Source organism: Battus philenor, unplaced genomic scaffold, assembly GCF_028537555.1.
Source record: "Battus philenor isolate CCGP_79_NKW_IND1 unplaced genomic scaffold, ilBatPhil1.0.hap1 SCAF_1, whole genome shotgun sequence".
Classification (NCBI taxonomy): Eukaryota; Metazoa; Arthropoda; class Insecta; order Lepidoptera; family Papilionidae; genus Battus; species Battus philenor.
The window spans coordinates 17,913,147-17,935,801 of NW_027181661.1; the positions used below are offsets into that span (position 1 = coordinate 17,913,147).

The following is a 22,655-nucleotide window of genomic DNA, read 5'->3' on the forward strand; positions in this document are numbered from 1 at the left end:
CAATTTTACTTTCCGGTCCCTCTAATATTTCAATTAAATGCTCAGACTTAACAATATTTGTTTTAGCAGCAGCATTGTTAAATTATGTTTAATTTCACTTAAATAATAATTATAAAAATGTTAGAGACTAACTTCTCATCAATAGCAGATAAAATGCTTATTATAAGTTTGTTATCTATTGCTATGAAGTTTTGTGTTATATTATAAGTTACCTTTTATAATCATTTTAAATATAATTGTAAGTCTGAAAATACCTGCATTTGATTTTAAAATAACCACCATAAGCATTAAATGCAGTATATGCTAGTTTTGGTGTAAAAACAATCTTGCTTATATTAACATATCTATTTATTTACTATAAATGAAATTAAATGTCTATTCTACCAATTAAAAAATTGTATAGAATTGATTTTTTAGAACTGATTCATAGTAAATAAATTCAAAAACTCAGTAAGGTGTTGAGATTTTTCATGTAACTTCTTACTATATATATACTATAATCTTTAGACATATCAAACCTTTTTCATCCTGCCTTAAGTCTGGCAACAAATTATAAACACTGAGTTTTTTTTTATCTCAATGTTATTTATTTAAAAAAAATATTTTTTATTTCCTTAGCTAATATAATTTTTTGTGGTGACCTTAAATATTTCATTTACATTTTAAAAAAAATACTTCTAGGTTAATGTTTTTTAAAATATACATTAAAATACCTTGCAGAGCACAATATAATCCATTTATATATACATCAACTATATGTAAAGTAGTTTTATTGCGAGGGCAATAATTATTAAACTGTTCAAAAGTAAGATGACTTTGATCCTTTTTACTACTGTTTATTGAACAAGGAGTTGTTAGTGCCTTAAAATTTTGAAATAAGATCCATCAGTAAAAAATAAAATTTCTTTGTTTTATTCACATTAAAAGTAGTAGATAAGTTTTTAGGATGAGATACATTATTTTTTAACATTATCAATTTAATTTTTTAAGTGAAGATTTGTAATTGGATTCAGTTTAACACAATAAATCATACATTTTTCAAAAATTTAATCCTTCATGGATGTAACACATGTAATAAAGTTCAAGTCAAAAGTTAAAAATATGTTATTAATATCTTATTATAGTAATCAAGAACTTTTTAATTGATGAAAATGTTCCGCACTTTTGATTTGTTGACTTTTTTACATTTATGATATGATAATTGTTAAATTTCATTTAAAAGAGCAGCTGTTCACTTTCTGGCTGGTTCTTGTTAACAGATCAGCATTCAGATCCAGTGGTAGCTTACCGTTTATAATGTTAAAATAGATGATGATGTAGCACTTAAAAATCCATTTGAATGTATATATTTTGAATTTGAATTTAGAATTGCAATAAAAGCATATGGAAACATATTAGTCTTACATATTCGATATTCAAAACTATATAGTGATGTAACAGTAAAAATATCTTTTAAATATTTTTAGACAGTTTTTTTTTTTATTTTACCTATTTGTTTTTATTTAATTCGTCGTTATTTAACCTCATGAAATTTTAGGATTAGATTGTTATTAATATATAAATGAATGTACTGAAGATACACAAATGAAAATACAAAAATATATGTTTTTTTTAAATTATTTCTTTGTTTTTGTCGAAAGCCATGTTATTTATACATTATTTGGTCTAAAAAACACTTTGAAATAACTAAACTAATGGTCTGAATTAAAGCTTCCTGTACCTTCAAACTAAGGTAAAAAATATGTTAGGAGGACCGGAAAAAGACATTACTCTTTTCTGTCGATATATTTTACAGAAAAACCGATTAATTTGTTACCGTCCTGGCATTGATTTTGTGTACTAGATGGCAAAAAGTTGTTGATAACGAAGTTAAATATATTGTTGATTAGAAATAAAACCTTGTTAAAAATTTAGTCGTGTGAATTTATCTTAAGAGAGAGCGTCATTACATTCCGGCCCCCTAATAGTTTGTGTGTTATGCTCCTTGAAACAATGTTATATAATAAATTATTCTCATTTGAATTTGTCTAATGATTTCGTGAATGTCTCAATTCTCGATTTGATATTTTCAATCTTAGGATATGTCGAAACGGAGTCCTACATTTATAATCCATTATCTTTGACCACTAAGCCATAAATAAATAAAAAAAATTTGGCATGGTGAAAAGAGATAGAAATAGTGTGAGAGAGAAATGAAGTTACACGATCACTTATTATTATTACATATGACAACATTTGTGACAACACTGACAGTTGACATTTTTAACTAATTTTATGGTTTATGTCTTTGATATTGGTAATGAAGTCGTCTTCTAAAACAAAAATAAATAGTATTTGCCTAGGAAAGCTTTTTTATTCCTACATAAAATTAAATTACATTTATCTTATTGGTAAAGAAATTCTAATCCTTTATATTTTAAATCAAAGATCATTTTAAGTGATAATAATCATCATTTCAGCTGTAATACGCCCACAACTGGACATAGGCTTTGCCCAAAGATTTTGTAAAGGACCAAATAGAAGCGGCCTTTAATTTTAACAACGTGGCCTGTCCGAGCCGTGGGTTTATTAACTGCTTTCACTATATTAAAGTATATTACAATAGAAACTCGATCGATGGGAGCTTTCTCGAATAAGGTTATGCTTGGAATCCTTGGAGCCATGTATTAGGGAGACCGGAAAGTAATGTCGCTTTCTTAAGTTAAATTCACACGACAACATTTTTAACAAGTTTTTACTTACAATCAACAATATATTCACCTTCGTTAACAATAACCTTTTGTCATCTAGTATAGAAATCAAACAGTTTTTCTCTAAAATATTTTTTTTAAATCAACTCAATTTGATTGTAATTTTTATTAAGTTTGATTCTATTTATTTATTATCACCACACTTGGTAGACGGGTTGGCGATCGCAGTCTGGTATTATGGTACGCAGAGGATGCTGTTGCTCCTCCTCTGGAATTGGATTGAATGGATTTTCCAAGGTTTTTTGTGTAATTTCCCATCTTAGCCTTTCTAAAATTCTCCACCCCCTATGTAATATATACATTCTTTATATTAAACAGAAAGGTTTAAACATGTGTCATGTTGATTTTTGAATGCATTCTCTGAAAATTTATTTTTGAGTAGTGGCAATTCTATATAATTATAGCACAAATTGTGAATTATTTAAGATTGTATCTCGGGAATCGAACTTGCTACCTACCATCACACGTCTCAGTGCTCTGCCAGGATATCACTGCTCTTGTTTAAATAATCTTATATATATAGCATTACTAATTCAGCCTTCCACAGTTATATTATTTACGCGCTAATTTTACATATGTATTAGGGGGACCGAAAAGTAATGTCGTTTCTGTCGACATATACAGAAAAATCAATTAATAGTTACCTTTCCGGCATTGATTTGTATACTAGATGGAAAAAGGTTGTTGATAATGCAGGTGAATATATTGTTGATTAGAAAAAAAAAACTTCTTAAAAATGTAGTCGTGTGAATTTAACTTAAGAAAGCGACTTCACTTTTCAGTTCACCTTATAAATAACAGAGAATGATTTACAAACATTATAGTGCATAAGAAATGATTTAACCAAAAAAAAAAATCAGTTTTATTTGAACGCATCAATAACTTTAAATTCAATTCGAAATTTAAATTATATTTTTATAACCTACAATAAAATTTTGTAACACGCGAACGTGTTCGTTTCAACTATGTTACATTTGAACCGGACGAGAAGTCATATAAATAAACGTTCGAGAAATTGCTGTTTCATAACTGTGTTGTTAATTCTGTTATGTTTAGTGAACTGTAGGCATAGGAAGAGGAAAGCGCATTATCATAGAACGAATAGAAAAATTACTTCGGCTGCAACTAAAACTCTTTGCATGCAAATTGATAATACATTAAAAGGTAAAGTTCTAGCAGTAACAGCATATGGACTGGTAGACGCAAGGTTTCTCCTATTGAAGTCACGTCGGCGACGCCACCAGTCCATCAGGTCCCCCTAAATGTTTTGCGTATTTTGTTAGGCTTTTTTGAGTTTTGTACAACACCCACGTGGTGGACAGGTTGTTATAAATCGATGGATACATGCCGATTTCAATCGATTCTTTTATAGGGTCCTATAGAAGTCATACACGACAGTGGAAATTCTACTCAAATGCTGTTTATGATGGTAGACCTAGTGTATATCAAAATTATATCAGCTACATAATGGCGAAAAACTAAGATATCTTCTCTGTGAGTAACAGAGAGTAATTTGTAGTAAAAAATAATGTGTTTGGCACTAATCGGTGTAACATAACTCCTGAAGATGCCCCGTGGAATGGTGAAACACGCGTTGAGTAATTTGGCGGTAGCGGTTGTGTGATTCGCATTGTTTGCCGCATACGCATTTATCAGCGGGCTGGCGGGCGGTGCACTTTGTTGCACGACTACCACTGCATGTGCGGAAGTGGCTAAATATTGGTCCTTTTCTTACTTAGAATGGACTTCCGCAAGGTAACACCTGATTCCATTAAATAATAAAAAATAATTTATACTATTTTTTTTAATCTTATGGTCTGTTAAGTGTAAGACAGGCGGACGGTCAATTGGCACACTTATTCGTTAGGATATTCAGGTGTGGTTCATCGGTGGTACACGCCCGCCCATAGAGGTTATACTAAAGGAGGTTCTAGTGTAGATATAGAACTAATATGATATATGTAACTTAAGGAAGGTTTAGTTACATGGAACTTTTAACCCTTCGTTTGCCGTAACATGGCGTGTGTCAGTGTCAGGGAACGAATTTTCTGTCTGTGATCCTGTGGTCTGTAGTGCATCCAGTGCATCCATTCGATATAATGTAGCCTACCTTATTTCGGACAGATCTGACCAGTACGCACCCGGTGAGTTTCAATAGATATGTCCATAGAAAATGGCACTTGATAACATTTGAATACTTTATTAATAAATGAAGTAAGTTGGCGTCTGACTGACTCCCATGATCAAGACATTGTCAGTGAGGTTTTTAGAGTTTCATTTCCGCTCTGTGATCTTGCAACAAATGTTACTAGACATTCCTACTCCAGTTGTACTATGAAGTTCTCGCGAAGGTGGCAGCTATACCTTTGTAGAGGTGTAAAGTGTTTTGTGTCCAGCCTGAGACTGCAGCGTGGAGATCTAAGGATCTGGACCCTACCTTGGATCGCCCGCACTGTTCGGGATCAGGGGGTAGAAGGCCACTCTTTTATATATATATATGGTCCCTGCTGTTGGTGACCTCTTGTTCCCCTATCTCGTGTGGGACAGGGACTTTTTAATTCTAGTAATTTATTCATTTCTTTTTTTTAATTATTATCATTCTTCTCTTTCATATCATCTTATCTGTCGTACTATTTCTTTCATTCTACAATTTTCCCATTTCATTTCATTCCATTAGCCATACATTCATCCTCAACCACTACATTCTAGGTTTCCCTACCATTCTATTTTGCAACATTATTTATTTTTACCTACTGCATTTATTACCACCCTCCTGCAGTAGCTGAAGGCCACTCTTAGAAACGGATAGTTGATAAATTTAATTCTTTATTACATTTCCAGCGCGTCACAAAACTTGTTTCCTGCGACCGGACACCGGTCCATGCAGAGCTGATCTGATTCAATGGTATTATGACGTGAAACAGGGCCGATGCTACAGGTTCTTCTGGGGCGGTTGTCAGGGTAATGGTAACAGGTTCGAAACCAGAGATGCATGCGTACAGTATTGCAAGCTAAACACTTCCGTCCCTATATGTAAGTGTTTACCTTTTTGTGTGATAGTCTTTCAGGAAAACTTTTCTGGAAGAACGCTGAACATTTCATCCTTGTTTATCACATTGCCAACTTGATTTAGAGTAACAATATGGTGCAGCATTTAGCTATGTAGCTCTATCTATACAAGCATTACTTATTTTCCGTATGGAAGTCATGAGTTTAACTTAATATTACAGTCTTTCATTAATTTAGGATACATAACCTGTCTTAACTCATAAGGTTCTATACCTTAAGTAGCACTAACCTGATCAGGCTTCGATGGAACTTAACTGGACTTAGCAAAACCGCATGTTCGGCTTATAGGTGATAATTTTTTTGGTTTCTAAGAAACTTTTCAGATTTGCAGAGACTGTTGATTTTCTATAGGATTCATATTGGGGAATGCTTGCGAAACTATACGACATGCGAAACCTACCCACCACACTCTTTTTTCTATAGGAAGGTCGACTCACCACCCTTTTTTTAATGGCCTCCGCTATTTGGGGTCTTCCGTTCCCCTATTTTATTTATGGGACAGGGACGTTTTTATCTTTTAATGATTCACTCTCTTTTCTTTTATATTTCCGTCCTCTTCTGTCAAACTTCACATGATCTATCTTTATTCTATTTACATTCTACAATTTTTATCTTTCTTTTACTTACTTTCTACCGTTCATTCATCGCGTCACTTCCTTCGCCTCGTTCCTTACAGCTTTTGGTTTTCGCATTATTTTTACTTTATCCTATATTCTATATTACGTTACATTTTATCACAGATTACATAGTTTTTGTTTTATTTACTTTATAATTATTTCTAATTGCTTTTGGCTACTACCTATATTAGTTTTCTTTACATTTATTACATGTTTTGCTTTTTTTTGGCTTATATTAATGAGTTGATGATGTCCTCACTTATTTTATTACTCAACCTGCTTTCGAAATCGTACCAAAGTCCTCCGAATGATGGACAGTGGGCTACAAGGTTTACCACGGTCTGGTCCACGCCCGGTTCACAGAAGTTCACGAGGGGTTCTCCTTGAGCTTGGACCGGTAAAGGTACTCAGAGAACCTCCCGTGCCCCGTGAAGAGATGGACCAAGACCGCGTCCACCTCGACACTGCGGAGCACGGGGTAGGCTGTGACGGCGTCCGGGAAGAATTTCCGTGTTGACTCACCACACTTACACGGTGAAGTTCCCTTGAAGATTTATTAAACGCTTTATTTCTACGTTTCTGACTAATCTGTAGGCTTTTAAAAATTTCAAATTCTATTCATCTCCTCATTTTCATCGCCTTCCTACAAAAATACTAAAGGTTTACAGGTAAAGAATACTATTTTAAATTTTTTTAATATCTCTTTCAGTGGAAATACCCCATTATTGCTCCGTTAAATTCGACTACGGCAATTGTTTCGGACACTTCTATCGATGGGGATGGGACAGCTTCACCAAGTAAGACATTATTATTGACTTTTTTTTATCAAATTTGGCATAACGTTATAGGTACTTTATTACACTATCTTCTCTCCAGGACTAGTATTAAAATATAAGTAACAATATCGTCTATTTAAAAAGATTACAACGTAAACCTTGAGAGTTATAAGTTTTTTTTTCGATAGGACTCTGACTACTGCCCAAATGGCATTTGCAGATTCCACGGGTATGAAGTGGCAGGGGGTAGAGTGCGTCTAGCTTACCACCTCTTTAAAAGTAGCAAGGCTTGCAGGCTCCCGGGAGAATCTGGTAGAGACTCCGAGCTAGATCGCTTCGGTGAATCTTCCATGGAGTGACTAAGCTTAAAGGCCCCCACTAGGGGACTTCAACTTAGGCTGGCAACAGGGGCACTCGAGAAGACCGAATCATATTATGGTTTTCAAGAAGCAGTATGATACTTATGATACTTGATAGAGTCGATGGAAGTCGGAGGCAGTTTATCGGGGGGGGGGGGGGGGTGTCAGCTTTGAAGATGGAAGTCTATAGGCTGAACAGAAGAAGAGTCCACATAGATTTCCAATACGATTGCTGGGAAGTGGAGAGTATAGTCTCGAGGAACATGACCATTTTTCCATGTTATAGATGGACGTCTAACTCTGATCTAATCTCTCTCTATTTCGCGCTATGAGCCTCTCCAACTTACAAATATTATACCACCTCTCTTATTTTCAGGACCTGTAAGAGATATCTATACTCAGGATGCGGCGGCAACCAGAACAACTTTCAGACACGCGACGAATGTTTGAATAATTGTCTGAATCCGCCCAACAATACATTGCAGGGCCTTCGCACACTCACCACATGTATACCATTGAATTTTATTGCGGCATGAATAATTATGGTAACTCTACTCTGGTAGCTCAGTGGTAGAGTACTTAGTCAATGCCACTGCTCACAAAAATACCAGGAAACGTACCAGCAGAGTCATCTGCGTACCATAATACCACAATGCAATTGTCAAATCTCCTGTCAAGTGTGGCGACATCTACACATTCCTCGTCTACCGGCTAGTAGTACTAACTCGACACAAGAGAAATGCTATTATAAGTTAACACAAGCAACGAATCTCCTCGCACTTGATCGTAAATCTGATTCTGTCCACATACTAAAACTGTAGTTTACTTTGTGCATATTGTAAAACCACTATCTAAATACATACAATTCATTTACTTATTGTCGTTTTATTTATTATATCTGGCGTGAAAATATAGTGAGTAAGAAAAGAACTAATATACCATCGCTAATTCACTCAACACGTGTTTCCACCTTCCACGAGGCATCTTTGTGGTCTTGCGTCGTCATCTTTGTAGGTAGTTGTGTTTCGCATTGTTTGCCGCACGCGCATTTATCAGCGGGCTGGCGGGCGGTGCACTTCATTGCACGACTACTGCTGCATAGCAGAAGTAGCTATATATTAGTCCCTTTCTTGCATAGGATGGACTTTCGCAAAGTAACGCCTGAATATAGATTCATATATATATATATAATATAGATATATAGTCACTTTTGTAATACTGTGTTCAAAAATGTGAATTTTTGTATAATGTAAATTTTTCATTTATTCTTCCAAATTGATTTCATCTCCTTCAGTGTAATCTCTGCCAGATGAAGCGCAGTTTTGTCAACGATTATTCTGGTACACGAAACGGTCGTGTTTTTTATATAACCTTAAAGACTTTTGATTCCGTTTTTAACTCCTCAATCGTGTAAAAAGTGAGTTTGCTGAATAGCTAGAAGTGGCACGGAGCTAAATTAGACATTTTTTTTTAAATTCTAATTTGTATCTCTAGTGTTTTGTTTAGGATATTTTTTTCGCGTTTACTGCACACAAACAGTTGGGAGAGGGTTGCCACTATTTGCTATGAATCTTTCTTCTCCCAGCTGCGAGTCATGACAGCGTTTTATTATTATTTACAATTTTTCTTATGGGTAAATACACTTAAAGCTTTTACTTCTTATATAAATAATTCCCATGTCACGATGTTAGTTACCGTACTCCTCCGAAACGGCTGGACCGATTTTTACCAAATTTTATATGCGTATTCAGTAGGTCTGAAAATCGGCTATTATCTATTTTCCATACCCCTAAGTGATAAGAGTTGTTCACCCTTAAAAAAAGATTTAAATTTTTTTAACGAAATTTTTTGTTTTTATATTTTTATGATACAGCATACAAAAATACATACAACTCTAAATTTTTACCCTTCTACGATCAACCCTTATTTTTTACTTGCAAATTAAAAACATTATTTTTTTTGCAAAACAACGTTAGCGGGATCAGCTAGTAATTATATATTAGTTGGTGCATTATTTTATTTCAAGTCGCTGCACAAATGCTACAAATGCTACAAACCGGCCAACTCATCAAAAGATTCTGCCGTAAATTTTTTCCTGAGGAGGTCCTGTAAGTTTAACGGAGGTATATTAAGGTTTTCACATAAGGTCACGTCATTACGTCTTTAAATTAGATGAAATCAGTGGTTGCGGAACAATATTAGTCTGGTTTTTGGCAAAAAAAAAGTCGCGATAAACCAATGCAGTATAACATAGACTATTCAAAGCTTGAGGAGTTTGATACACAAAACATCTTTTATAATGGTTTGTTCTGAGCCGAATGATATTCCAACTTTTTAAAAACAGATGTAAAAAGTTTAATTATCGTACGAATTATACGTGTTTTTGTCAATAGCGTCATGTCATAGTTGGTGTCAAAATCGCTCGATTTTTTAAAACAAAAAGCACCAAATACCTCCTTACATATCGTTTTGCAAAACTCGTATTCGCCTGATTTCCGTGCGATTTCTGAATATTTAGCAAACTAAAATACGGAGCCCCATTTTGACACGATTAGAGATATAAAAACGGAATTGAAGATCTTAAATACATAGCTATACAAGAAAAAGACAATTCCGATTGTTACGAGAACTGGAAAAAGTGTTGGAGAAAATATGTTTTACCGGACGAGTATTACTTTGAAGGGGATGAAATTGATTTGGAAGAATAAATAAACATTTTACATTTTATAAACAAATTCATCTTAATTTTTTATCAAATTGTTATGCAATAAATTATTCAGTACGTGTAAATGTAAAATTGAAAAAGCGCCTGTCATAATCAAATAGCAAATATGTTTTACACGAATTTGCTGAAACTTTTTGATCAAAGTGTCTCGCCTTTAATTGTTTAGTTATATACTTATATAATGATTACAAAAACAAATGCTATGCTGCTTATTAATATTTTAAATTCCATTTTTTTAATTAACACCGCACTGTTATGCCTTGATTTATGAAACTACAATATAATCTATTATGAAATATAAATTTAACTTTTGGAAATAATTTTTTATTACTATATTTTACTAGCAATTGCAAATTCAATTTTGTTTTACGGTTATAAAATACAGTTTTATTTAAAATAAAATATTTCATTCCGTTTTTAAATTTCATTACCTGAACTCAATATCGAAGATGGTGAAATATTTTGCATATTATATCTGTGTGATAATGGCAATACTAATCTGTATACATTTTGCTAGTGCTGTGAGTATTATCGATAAATATTAAATTGTATGGATTTTAAGTTTAATGAGAAAATACGCTAAAAATTTTTTTTTGAAAGGAAGTATGACATGAAACAGAACATAATAACAGCGTTATTATTTTCTATTATAAATAAATATCTTTACATAAAATGCACTACATCATTATACGTTACAAATTTAAAAAAAAATTGATATATGATTAATTTTATTATAGCGTTTAGAACAAAAACATATAGATTTTGTATCAAATTAAACAACAAAAAAGGATGTTTTTTAGTATTAAGCAAAATCAAAATTTTAGTATTGTTAAATAATTAGCTTTGCCATATGCTTATTTTGAAATTTCCGAATTTTTATTTAAATTTTTTATCAATGTATATAGCCGCCAAAATAATTCCGCCATCTTGTATTTCATGTATATCATTTCATATCAAAGTTCGAAGAACGAATGAAGGGATTGAATCAGATGATCAAAAATTCCATACAACGTGTCAAAACACGTTTAAGCAAATTATTGTCGCCTGAGAAACTGAGCAATGATCGAATTTTGTTATCAGTGCATTAAAAACATATTCAAGATTTTGTTTATTTATTTAATACTATATTGATTTAGAGTTGGTTGTGTTTGGTGGAAAATTTTAGTTTTTTAACATGTCACGCCAGTACAAACACCACTACACTACACAGAATGATTGACTATAGATATAAAAGCTATAAAGGAGTGAATGGTTGTGCCATTAGCTACCAGTGAAGTGCTATCTCTGTCCCACACTACTTATGTGACGTTTTGTCAGTCGATTATTTCGTGCGACAGAGATAACGCGCTTTAATAAATTTGGCGATTGTCTCTTTTTAAAGGTCGATGTGCAATATTTATAGCCGGGTATTGTACTATACCTTTTTTAAAATCCATGATATCGAAAATAATAAACAGCATTATTATAATATAATAAGAAAAAGCGTTATAAAATGCGTATAACAAAATATTAGAATTAATTTTTGTTTATTATCTGTTCCTCCTACATATAGCCAGATGTTATTGGCCTGTCCAATTATTTTTTTTGAAAAATCAATAATCGGAAATAGGCCTAAATCTTTATAGTTCTTGCTGACAAATGAGCTAGATATACGCTTCTATAAAGGTTTTACCCCTGTAACCTATCCTGTGACTTCCAATTATATAAGGATTCATCACAATATATCTGATACAATTAGATTTAAATATTTGAAATTTGGTAGAAATATACCTTTCAAAGAGTGGAAGTCAGTTAAAAACTAGTTTCATTAAAAACGCATACATTGAAACTATAGTATATATGGATATAAATCTTGGTACGAATATATTTGTGTTTGGTATCTTAAAAATATAGAGATATACAGAGGGGTCTGTAGGAGTAACATTACGTCATTCAGCGGCGTATCGAAAAGGGGAATTTCACAGAAACATTATTCTTTATTTATACCGGTATTATGGCAACAAAATTACGCCATCGAAAGCGGGGCATCGAAAAAGGGAATTCCATAGAAATACTCGTAAAATTTTTCATTTTAATCGATATAAATACGGGCGAAGCTGGAATGAATATACTCCAAAACACACTAATCTGATCAGAAATAAAGCTTGCGCCATATTATTAAGGCTTTATCTCTGCCTTAGCCCTTCAAGTAAGCTGTCTCCCAGACATAAACTCCTCATCTATAAGACCTGTGTAAGACCTGTGTTCTCTTACGCAAGTGTGGTCTTCGCACTTATACTTACATACTTCAACCTCAGTACACGTCAGCACCGCTTCAACCGGCTTGAAACCGGCGCGAGGTGGTTTCAACGTAACATCGACCTGCACAATGACCTCAAACTATAAACCGTCCAAAAGTTCTTCCAGGTGTGCTTAAGAGCATACTTTGAGAAGGCCTCTTCCCACCCCAACCCCTTTATAGAGTTCTACACTCGCTACTCCTCCAGCACCTCCTACAGAAACCTCGTAAGGCGTACTAAAGACAGATACTGAGGACTGGCTATTTATTGTTCTATTGTTTCTGTTGATGTTAATGCTGTTAGCCCTAAGGCTTTTACAGCTTCATCGGTACTGAGTTCACGGAGCGGAAGGGTTCGTAAACTAGAAGGACCGGGTACCCGCGAACTCTTGTTTTACGCGGCACTCCCTCTTAAAGTGTGCGAGAGGGACGTGCGAGAGGGACGCCAAATGGAGCGCCCTCATTCGCACATATAAATAGAAGTTACTAATCTAAATAAAATCACTCTCAATTGAAATGTCTCTCTTTAACACGTTCACTGCGGGCCCAATTTTGAAGAACTTTCAGCTGGTGCGGCTGAGATCGAATCAGCCTCAAGCTGAACTTCCTAGTAGTGCGGTTGAGGCCTTTTCTGCCTCATGTTCATCAATATTTTTTTACAATATTGAGTCAATGCTTCGCAGACATAAAGAAAGCTATTGTCTTTGTCATACCTCATACGGTTGAGTGTAAACAGCCGCCGCACTAGAGAGAAAACACGAGTTTTACGCGCCGCACCAGTGCAAAGTTTACCATGAGGCTGAATCGACCTCAAGCCGCAGTGAACGTGTTAAACACGCAACACTAAATCGGTGACCTAAAACAGCTGCCAACGCCAGAACGGCCTTACGGATCCTATCGCAAGGGTAACACAACCCACTCGACACACACCACACGCTTCCACCAATCCACTGACGTCCACAAAACGTGTGCGATGTACAAATGCCAAGTACAACACTCTCCACCGACCGAAACGTAAATAACATCGGCCACCTGATCCCATCGTGGCGAACAGTCTGGGCGATCCGAGGTAGGATTAGTATCCTTCTTTAGATTGCCGATTGGTCCACGCTGCACTACAATTTTCACTACACAAACTACAACAAAGACTCGACCAGGTAAGCCTGGTCTTAACTGCCTCATCTTCCATCACAGTGTCCAACGCATGTTCGGAAAGCCGAATGCTATAGTTTAGTATAGTTCACGGACCCTTCTGTTCCGTGAACTCATTTCCGATGAAGCTGTAAAAACCTTATGGCTAAAAGCAAAAACATTACAGAAACAATACAATAAAATGAATAAACACACTTCTACTTAGGGATTCCTGTTGGTAACATCAAGACAAATCGGCCCTAGGAAGAATCCTACAGGTTTTACGAAATCACGACCAAAAAAGGCTATATGTATTTGGCATCTTGCATAATAGTTTTCGTACCGAATTTATTATCAAATTGATATTGTACCAGAAATGATTTCTGTGTACCGGATATTTAATTCCATGAAATCTAAAAAGAAGATGATGGACATATTAGTAAATAATGTGTAGATCAAGGTTGCCAACCTTTTTTCACATGTCATACCATAACCTTTCTATAAATTCTTACGACGTCCTATGTAAGATACATAATTGTTATATTAAAGTGAAAGGATTCTTTTTTGTTCCCCATTGGGAGGGGGGGGTGCTCTCGTTCTCCTATCTTTGGGAAGGACAGGGTCGTTTTTTATCTCGTCTTTTTTTAATTTCCATTCTCTTCTGTCATTGTTCACATAATCAATCATTCCATTCATTCTTTCTACAATTCATGCTATCTTTCACTTTCGTTCTATTTCTCTTTCATACATCGCCTTCTTATTTTTCTATTTTACAATTATGTTTACATTATTTTGCATTTTTATTAAACACTGTTTTACTTGTTTGTTTTTGTAACATGTTTATATATTACAAAAATCGAGAAATGATTTGAAATTTCCTCTGAATCCTCCGAATTCGGGTTTTCGGCTAAGAGGTGGACCACGATCTGATCCAGGCCTGGTTCACTAAAACACGAGGAATACTCCCTGAGCTTAAACCGTTGATGATACTAAGCGAAAGGATTGAACACGTGTCCAGTACATATTTGATTTGCCCTCTTAATAATTAATTTATCCACCGTGGGCCCCACGTTGGGAAAAACTGGGCTAGACGATTATTAGTTAACTAAGATATGATTTATTTCATTTCAGTGTACGGTATGTGGTGGCAAGGTTTCAAATGGCGATCCAGAATCGAAATTTTTGAAAATAAAATTACCGAAAAGAAAGTTTGCGTATCGTGTCACTGGTCAAACTTCGCCGTATTAAATATCGATATATCATATTTTCTACATCAATAAAACTGGAATATTATTAAATTTACAAGACATTGTTAAATATATTAACGGTAAGTTATATTAAACAGGGTGAACGGGAGGTGAAGAAAAATAAACAACATGCAAACAGAAGAATGAACAGTCCGACGACATTATCACCGAAGATAAAAGAAATCTTCTCTCAATTGAAAGACAGCAGCCTTTTAAAGAAGAAAATAAATTATAAAATTCTAATGAAACAGTTGAAGGAAATCTTTCATACAACCTCAACCACGATATGCTCTAGATGTCAAGTGAAAAAATCCTAAATGAGTATTAACTTTGTAAAATTCACAATACAACTCTGATTGGTATTCAGTTTTTTTTTCTCATTTACTGCCGTTCACTTTTGTGATGAAACACCACCGTCAGCATTTTCATCACCATTACAACTGTACACTTAATTAGAGAATTCTATCCTATTTAATGGAATCAGGCGTTACTCGCCTCGCGGAAGTCCATTCTAAGTAAGAAAAGGACCAATATTTAGCCACTTCCGCACATGCAGTGGTAGTCGTGCAACAAAGTGCACCGCCCGCCAGCCCGCTGATAAATGCGTATGTGGCAAACAATGCGAATCACACAACCGCCACCGCCAAATTACTCATTACGTGTTTCACCCTTCCACGGGGCATCTTCAGGAGTTATGTTACAATGATTAGTGCTAAACACAGAGTCAAAGTCTATCCTGTCTATATCTACGTCCGCGCTGTGTTTACCGATCTGTGGTCCCCAGAACTTTGAATCCCAAGTGGCTATCAGCTCTGCAAGTTATGTGGGCTGCCACTGCCACTTTATCTTCCCAAATCGCTGAACTACGCTGGTTGCTTTCCTTCGTCTACCAATCTGCGTACTATAGCGACAGTTGTAGACCGAATTGCAGCCTGCTTTCAAGTCTCTTGTAGTTAAAAGGTAAACAATTAGACGTGAGTTCAATACAATCTCTTATTTAACACTGCCTGTACACGTAAATACGGCAACACAAAACAAATAGGTTTTATATGATTTCGAAATTAAAAACACTGAGTAGGTATTACAATTAAATGATATTTAGTTTTGGAATAAAATTCTGTGAATGTTCAAACGTTTTTGTTCATCACCAGGTGACTATCTATCTATTTCCATATGTATCTCTATCTCTTTCGCATATTAATCTTACACATAACCTATGCGACTCAAGACACTACAGTATGCAGAACTTTGGTAGGGCGTATATTTTGATATCGTTGTACAATCAGGAAATCATTACAAGAAAACATATTGCTTTTGCGACAGTATTTTCTTGTAAAAAATATAAAATCTTTACAATACTTGTATATTAATATAGTGTTAATAAATACAGTTCCTCAGGAAAAAAATGTATACTCATATACTACATAATTAGGTTAAGCGAATACTGCGATATAAACACCAGTGATTTTAAGCTTTCGTGCCATTCCATTTTTTTTACTCGTGGGGAAATCCTGTATGGGATACCCTGGGTCATGGGTTAACGAAAGGGTTTTGTCAGACTCCAGGTAAAAACCCACGGTCTTCTTGAATGCCTTTTGTTGATACTACGGGTAAGCTTTCGCATACTGCCGCAGTTTCAACGGTGATGACCCAGTGCATCGACTCCTTACTTGCGGCGGATCACCTCGAATCCGTCGCAATGGCCATGCTAAGGGGGTTGGAGAAAAGCGCGGTATAGCACTCTCCGACTTCCAGGTCTTCGACTGCGGATGGGGAGCTCACATGTTCTTTCTCTCTCCCTCTCCGCAGGCTCCTTCTGCGACATCACTGTTTCAGAGAAGGTTATACCAGCGCTTCATGACTGCTCTTTTTGTACCATCACATTACGAAGCCTGGTAACGAGAGACCATTCCCTACAGTATCGGTGAGTTCTCGGCGCAGCTTCCCAAGCTGTACACTCCTCAAGCGTGTGCTGTGCTGTATCCTCTTCGCTGTCACAATGGTGGCATATCGTCGACGGTTCCCTGTCTATGCGACACAGGTACTTGCCAAAGCATCCATGCCCTGAAAGCACCTGCACCATCCGGAATGTTAGAGCACCGTACCGCCTGTTCGTCCAGTTCTCTAGGACCTGCGTTTTGTGCCATGCCATTCCTGTACCTTTATAAAATTCTTACGCCTCCTTAGATAACATAAATAATTTATATATCAAAGCAAAAGGTTTTAATTCGTCTCGAGTCCACTTTCAAATTGCCCTCCTTAAAAACAAAATTGCCACCCTGAAGGGTGTGGGTCTTAAATTGGGATACACTGATCTAGGCGAATAAAAAACTAGATATAACTTAATGTATGTAGGAGCTAGAGGTGTAACATGTGAAAGTTAATTGATTTCTGGTCTGACTTTCTAAGGCATTATTGGAAGGTTAATTTGAAATCTGGTAAAGTAGGGTAAAAACAACCCTTAAACCTTATTAAAGTAGCGCTAAGACATTTTCTACTTGTCGTAAGAGGCGAAAGAGTATTGTGTTTGCGGGCATTGATCAGCAGGTAGGAACGCGAAGTGGTCTCATCTTGCTGCGAGGATGCCGGAGGAGACTTAGCATCGCATATAAATAACAAGCGGCGACGGACTGAGCTCACTATGTGTTTGGCACTAATCGGTGTAACATAACTCCTGAAAATGCCCCGTGGAGGAGTGAAACACGTGTTGAGTAATTTGGTGGTGGCGGTTTGCCGCACACGCATTTATCAGCGGGCTGACGGGCGGTGCATTTCATTGCACGACTACCACTGCATGTGCGGAAGTGGCTAAATATTGGTCCTTTTCTTACTTAGGATGGACTTCCCCGAGGTAACGCCTGATTCCATTAAATGAAGACTTAGCTTCCTCCCAGATGCGAGTTACCTAGGAGATGCCGTCAAAAGAAATCGAAGATGACCATTGAGAAGGTTCTAGCAGGTAGGAATCCCAGGTATCCCTATCCTTATCCCAGAGGACAGGGTGTCTTGGCATCATAGAGAAGATTTACCCCCTGATACAACAAAAGTAGATAGCGGAGTATGGTTGGTGAACGGTAATGCATTGCAAGGTCAACCCAGAACAACATACTCGTACTCATGGAATACAAAGAACTTTCGTCGCAAGTGTAACTCCTGCTATTGCCGTATTTGACACTAAAAAGTTTCAATCTATTTTATATCAAACGTCATATATAATATAAAAAGTTTTGATGTGTCAAAAAAAATTGACCGTCACATTCGGCGTGAACTAAAGAGTAGTATGAGTTAATAGAAAAAAATAGAGAAAAATTCCAAAAAAAAATACAGAGATGTATTCGAACGAATTCCGACCGTATTACATGGTGCTGAGAAAGGAGGAGGAGAAAGGTGACAAGTTCGCGAGAATCAACGTGGAGTTGAAACGTAATGTAATGAAGGAGCCTTTGAATCCTTTCACCAAGAAGACTGTATTCACCCAGACGTATCCTACAATGCTTATTCCTGCAGCGCCAAGGAAGGCCTGCTGTTTTTACTGCACATAATTATAAATAATGCAAAACAACTTGCAGAACACACTGCAGGGAAAAAAGATATCACTTATACAGTTTTTATGCATTTTCTGCTCGAGATATCTAGGCGGCGTGTTCGGTGCACCGGTGCGTTTGATTTGTAACCACAAGATGTCTTCGAATCTCTATTTGTTTTGCTTACAATCATATCAATACGTAGCTAATTATATGACGGTACGTTTCAAAGATTTTCACGAGATGGAAGCCCATGAAAAACCAGCACCACCACCATCAGTTTATGTATTTGATTAAAAATAAACTGCATTTTATTAATCGTTTTTTTTATTTATTTCAAGTCCGTCTAAACTCAGTGTTCCTAATGTGGACACCTAACGACACAGAGATGCCTTAATCGTATTCCAATCAAGTGTAAAGGATTATCCTTTTCCTACCTAATTAAATTTTAAATTATCCTTCCAAAGATGCTTTAGAAAGTAAGTCCTGAAATTAGGTATGTTTTCACTTGTTATACCTCTCGCTCGTACATGATTTAATTTATTCCTAGATTTTTATTCGTCTAGAACAGTGTCCTAAAGTAGGGCCTGCGCCCGATAAGTAGACAATTTGATTGTTAAGGGAGGCAAATCTAATGTGGACTCATGTACAGAAGTGGACGTCTTACGGTTGAAATGATGTTGCAACTACTGTGCTCTATATATATATATATATATATATATATATATATATATATATATATATATATATATATATATATATATATATATATATTAGATTTATAAAATGCTTAAGTTCAACTTTGGAATTCATATTTTTGGTAACTATGCAAATATTTACAAAAATAAATAAAAGAACAGGTGAAATAATAATAAAAGATTTATGAAGAGATCCCACGCCGAATCCGACTCAGATGGGCAACGTTCCGGAAGCGCCGAAACCTCTTCAAGTCCGAAATACCGCAATGTTTGAAGACGAAGGTCTTTGACCAATGTGTTGCCGGTGAAAACGTCGAGATCCAAAATCCAAAATGCGGTCACTAGCGACGGGAATCATAGTAAGGCTCAAGGTCACCCAGAGGGCAACGGAGAGGGCTAAGTTCCGAGTTTCACTACGAGAATCAGAAATGAGGACATCCCCAGAAGATTACTGATGCAGCTCGAAGAATTGCCTTTCGACATGGCGACTACAAGCGTGGTCAGGTCTTCCACTTGGTGGATCGACGACATAGTTTAGGTGGAGGGAAGTCGCTGGATGCAGCGTAGAACTGGTTATCATGGCGATCTTTGAGGGATACCTTGCAGTGGGCGTCCATCGGTTCAAAGGAAGAAGTAGAAATATGTAAAATGCCGTAGAAGCAGTGTCGTAAAAAGGCCTCTAAAAAGGGAGGGGGCCTACTTCTTCTTTCAATAGTTTTCCAGAACATAACTGAATTTTGGAACGGCAGGAACATGATGTAGTCTCAATTTGCTATGCCATAATAGGTGTGCTGAGGAAGGTGATACAGTTTCCCACAAGTAGGCATACGCTATACAATATTTGATGGAATCAGGCGTTACCTTGCGGAAGTCCACCCTAAGTAACAAAAGGACCAATATTTAGTCACTTCCGCACATGCAGTGGTAGTCGTACAACAAAGTGCACCGCCCGCCAGCCCGCTGACAAATGCGCATGCGGCAAACAATGCGAATTACACAACTGCTACCGTTAATTCACTCAACGCGAGTTTCATCCCTCCACGGGGGATCTTCATGAGTTATGTTACACCGATTAGTGCCAAACAGAGAGTCGTACCGTACCTTGTACAAGTATATAAAATTGACATAGACATAATATAGTAATGCCTGTTTATTCTGGCTAATCTCTGAAATGGCTGAACCGATATGTGGCCGAAAGGTTCTTGGCAACCACGAGCCGGTACGCGGAGTGGGTAAATCCCCACTAGGTGGACAGACGATATACTTAAGGTTGCAGGAAGTCGCTGCATGCAGGTACCGCCGGACTGGTCGTATTGATCTATGGAGCCCTATTCCTTACAGTGGACGTCCATCTGCTAAAAAGAAGAAGATGCATATATTTCAACCATCATTATTATGTCACCGCAACCTTCAGCGTACACCATCATGATGCCATCGTCTAAGGACGTGGTAGACGTGGTTTATAATCATCACGGACCGCGGAGAGCGCCCAAAGTCCTCTTACTCTCCAAGCGGAAAACGCATTGTGTCGAATTGATGGTAAATGGTGAATGCCAAGGTGACGAGTTTGGGCAGCAATCACCGGGGGCTCGACAGCAACCCATAGAAGACGCTAGTGAGCGCCTATTTCTGGCTTAAAAAACCAGCAATGAACTCGTGCCTCCCGGTCAGTAGGGAGAGTCGAAAGACCTAAGCCCGAGCTCATTAAAAAAAAAAAAAACTTAACTATGTCGGTCCACCTGGAGCGATTCGCCATGGAATTTCAGAAAGTTTTAGGAACGGCATGGCACAAAATGCAGAGATCGGCCCAGTCGAGGCTATTCGTCCATTCCTAGAGGACTAGACGAACAGGCGGTACGTTGCTCTAACATTCCGGATGGTGCAGGTGCTTTCAGGGCATGGATCCTTTGGCAAGTACCTGTGTCGCATAGACAGGGGACCTTCGACGATATACCACCATTGTGGTAGCGAAAAGTATATAGCTCAGTACACGCTTGAGGAGTGTACAGCTAGAGAAAAGCTGCGCCGAGAACTCATCGAAACTGTGGGGACACCTATCGTTACCAGGCTTCGTTAAGGCGATGGTACAGAACGAGCAGTCATGGAGCGCTGGTGTAACCTTCTGCGAGAAGTCACTGCCACTTCAGACAATTGATTCTCAGAGCTACGTCGGTTACGTTTGTCATTTTTGTGAAAAAAAAAATTAACAGTACCTTCCAGTATAAATTGCTCTACTCTGGTTTAAATTTAAATTTATGTAAAAATTATTTACTTAGTTACAATTACATTACAAAGGCGTTTTGAACATTGAAATCAGTACATGAGTTTGTCAGTGGATATTTATTATGTATTATTTTATTTTTCCTTCAAGAAATCTCTCTAAGAGGTAAAATAAAAACTGGTGTACTTGAATATTAGATGTATTGTGTTATAAAGTAATAAACGATATTCTATTAGGTGATCGAAGAAACTTGAGCGAGGAAAATATATTCGTAGAATATATTTGTATAGTGTTGACTTTATTTAGATAAGTAAATAATGCAGTTCCTTATCTATTTCTCTAGAAAACCAATAAAGATGTGTGTTTGAGAATTAATCTTATATAATAGTTGAAAATATCTTGACATATGACTTAAAAGGTAATCAGCAAAATCGTTTTGTGCACACAATAGACCGTTTTTGCTGCTATCATCAATACGTAATGTTTATTTATAAATATCATCTATATGTTGAAGGATGTAAGGTTTAAAATGCTTTTATTAGGTAAAATAGCTGCATTTATATTGCGTCATCGATTTTATCAAATTAAACGCATCTACATTGCAGTGTCGTCTGTCTATTGAATGTAAGACACAGTTAGATGGCGAGCTTGGTTAATGAAACTGAAAATACGGAACTGCTCAAAAAACGGGCAGTTATACAGGTATATTATCTTTATTTAAATTTTAAATTTAATCGTACGGTTTATAAGGACATAACTAACATTCTATATTCAATACTGTAATCCGTAAATTATTTTTTTTTATCTGACAGTTGACATTAGTTGAAAGTTTATTTTCTCTTTGTTTCTCTGTGTTTGGCACTAATCGGTGTAACATAACTACTGAAGATGCCCCTTGGAGGGGTGAAACACGTGTTGAGTAATTTGGTGGTGGCGGTTGTGGGATTCGCATTGTTTGCCGCATACGCATTTATTAACGGGCTTGCGGGCGGTGCATTTTATTGCATGACTACCGGTGCATGTGCGGAAGTGGCTAAATATTGGTCCTTTTCTTACTTAGAAAGTTTATTTTTTTTACAGATTATATTATTTTTTTTGAATAAAACCGCTACAATTACTCTCGATATCGATTTTAAATCGAATCCATATGATGTTAGAATAAAATTTAAAAGTTGTTATAATAAAGCGAATTTAAAGACTAGGGATTTAAATATTTGTTTTATTGACATATACCAAACAATATTAAATTATAACACTAGT

General features: G+C 36.2%; 2 protein-coding genes and 1 long non-coding RNA gene across 3 annotated transcripts in view; all 3 read left to right on the plus strand.

Moving 5' to 3' along the window:
- The first annotated feature begins 3,709 nt into the window (after positions 1-3,709).
- Positions 3,710-8,446, plus strand: LOC137933721 (kunitz-type serine protease inhibitor A-like). The gene is made up of 4 exons (XM_068777752.1): positions 3,710-3,914; positions 5,592-5,783; positions 7,146-7,233; positions 7,948-8,446. The coding sequence occupies exons 1-4, from the start codon at positions 3,716-3,718 to the stop codon at positions 8,105-8,107; spliced, it is 639 nt and encodes a 212-aa protein (XP_068633853.1). The 5' UTR covers positions 3,710-3,715; the 3' UTR covers positions 8,108-8,446.
- A 2,230-nt stretch (positions 8,447-10,676) lies between these two features.
- LOC137933732 (uncharacterized) lies at positions 10,677-15,316 on the plus strand. Its single transcript, XR_011109134.1, has 2 exons — positions 10,677-10,817; positions 14,837-15,316. It is a non-coding gene; the product is annotated as an uncharacterized lncRNA (long non-coding RNA).
- A 6,705-nt stretch (positions 15,317-22,021) lies between these two features.
- Positions 22,022-22,655, plus strand: part of LOC137932913 (peptide transporter family 1-like) — a 64,250-nt gene continuing 63,616 nt past the window's right edge. Inside the window, exon 1 of the mRNA XM_068776603.1 lies at positions 22,022-22,097. Within this exon, the coding sequence (XP_068632704.1) occupies positions 22,035-22,097 (63 nt within the window). The 5' untranslated portion in view covers positions 22,022-22,034. The remainder of the gene's footprint in view (positions 22,098-22,655) is intronic.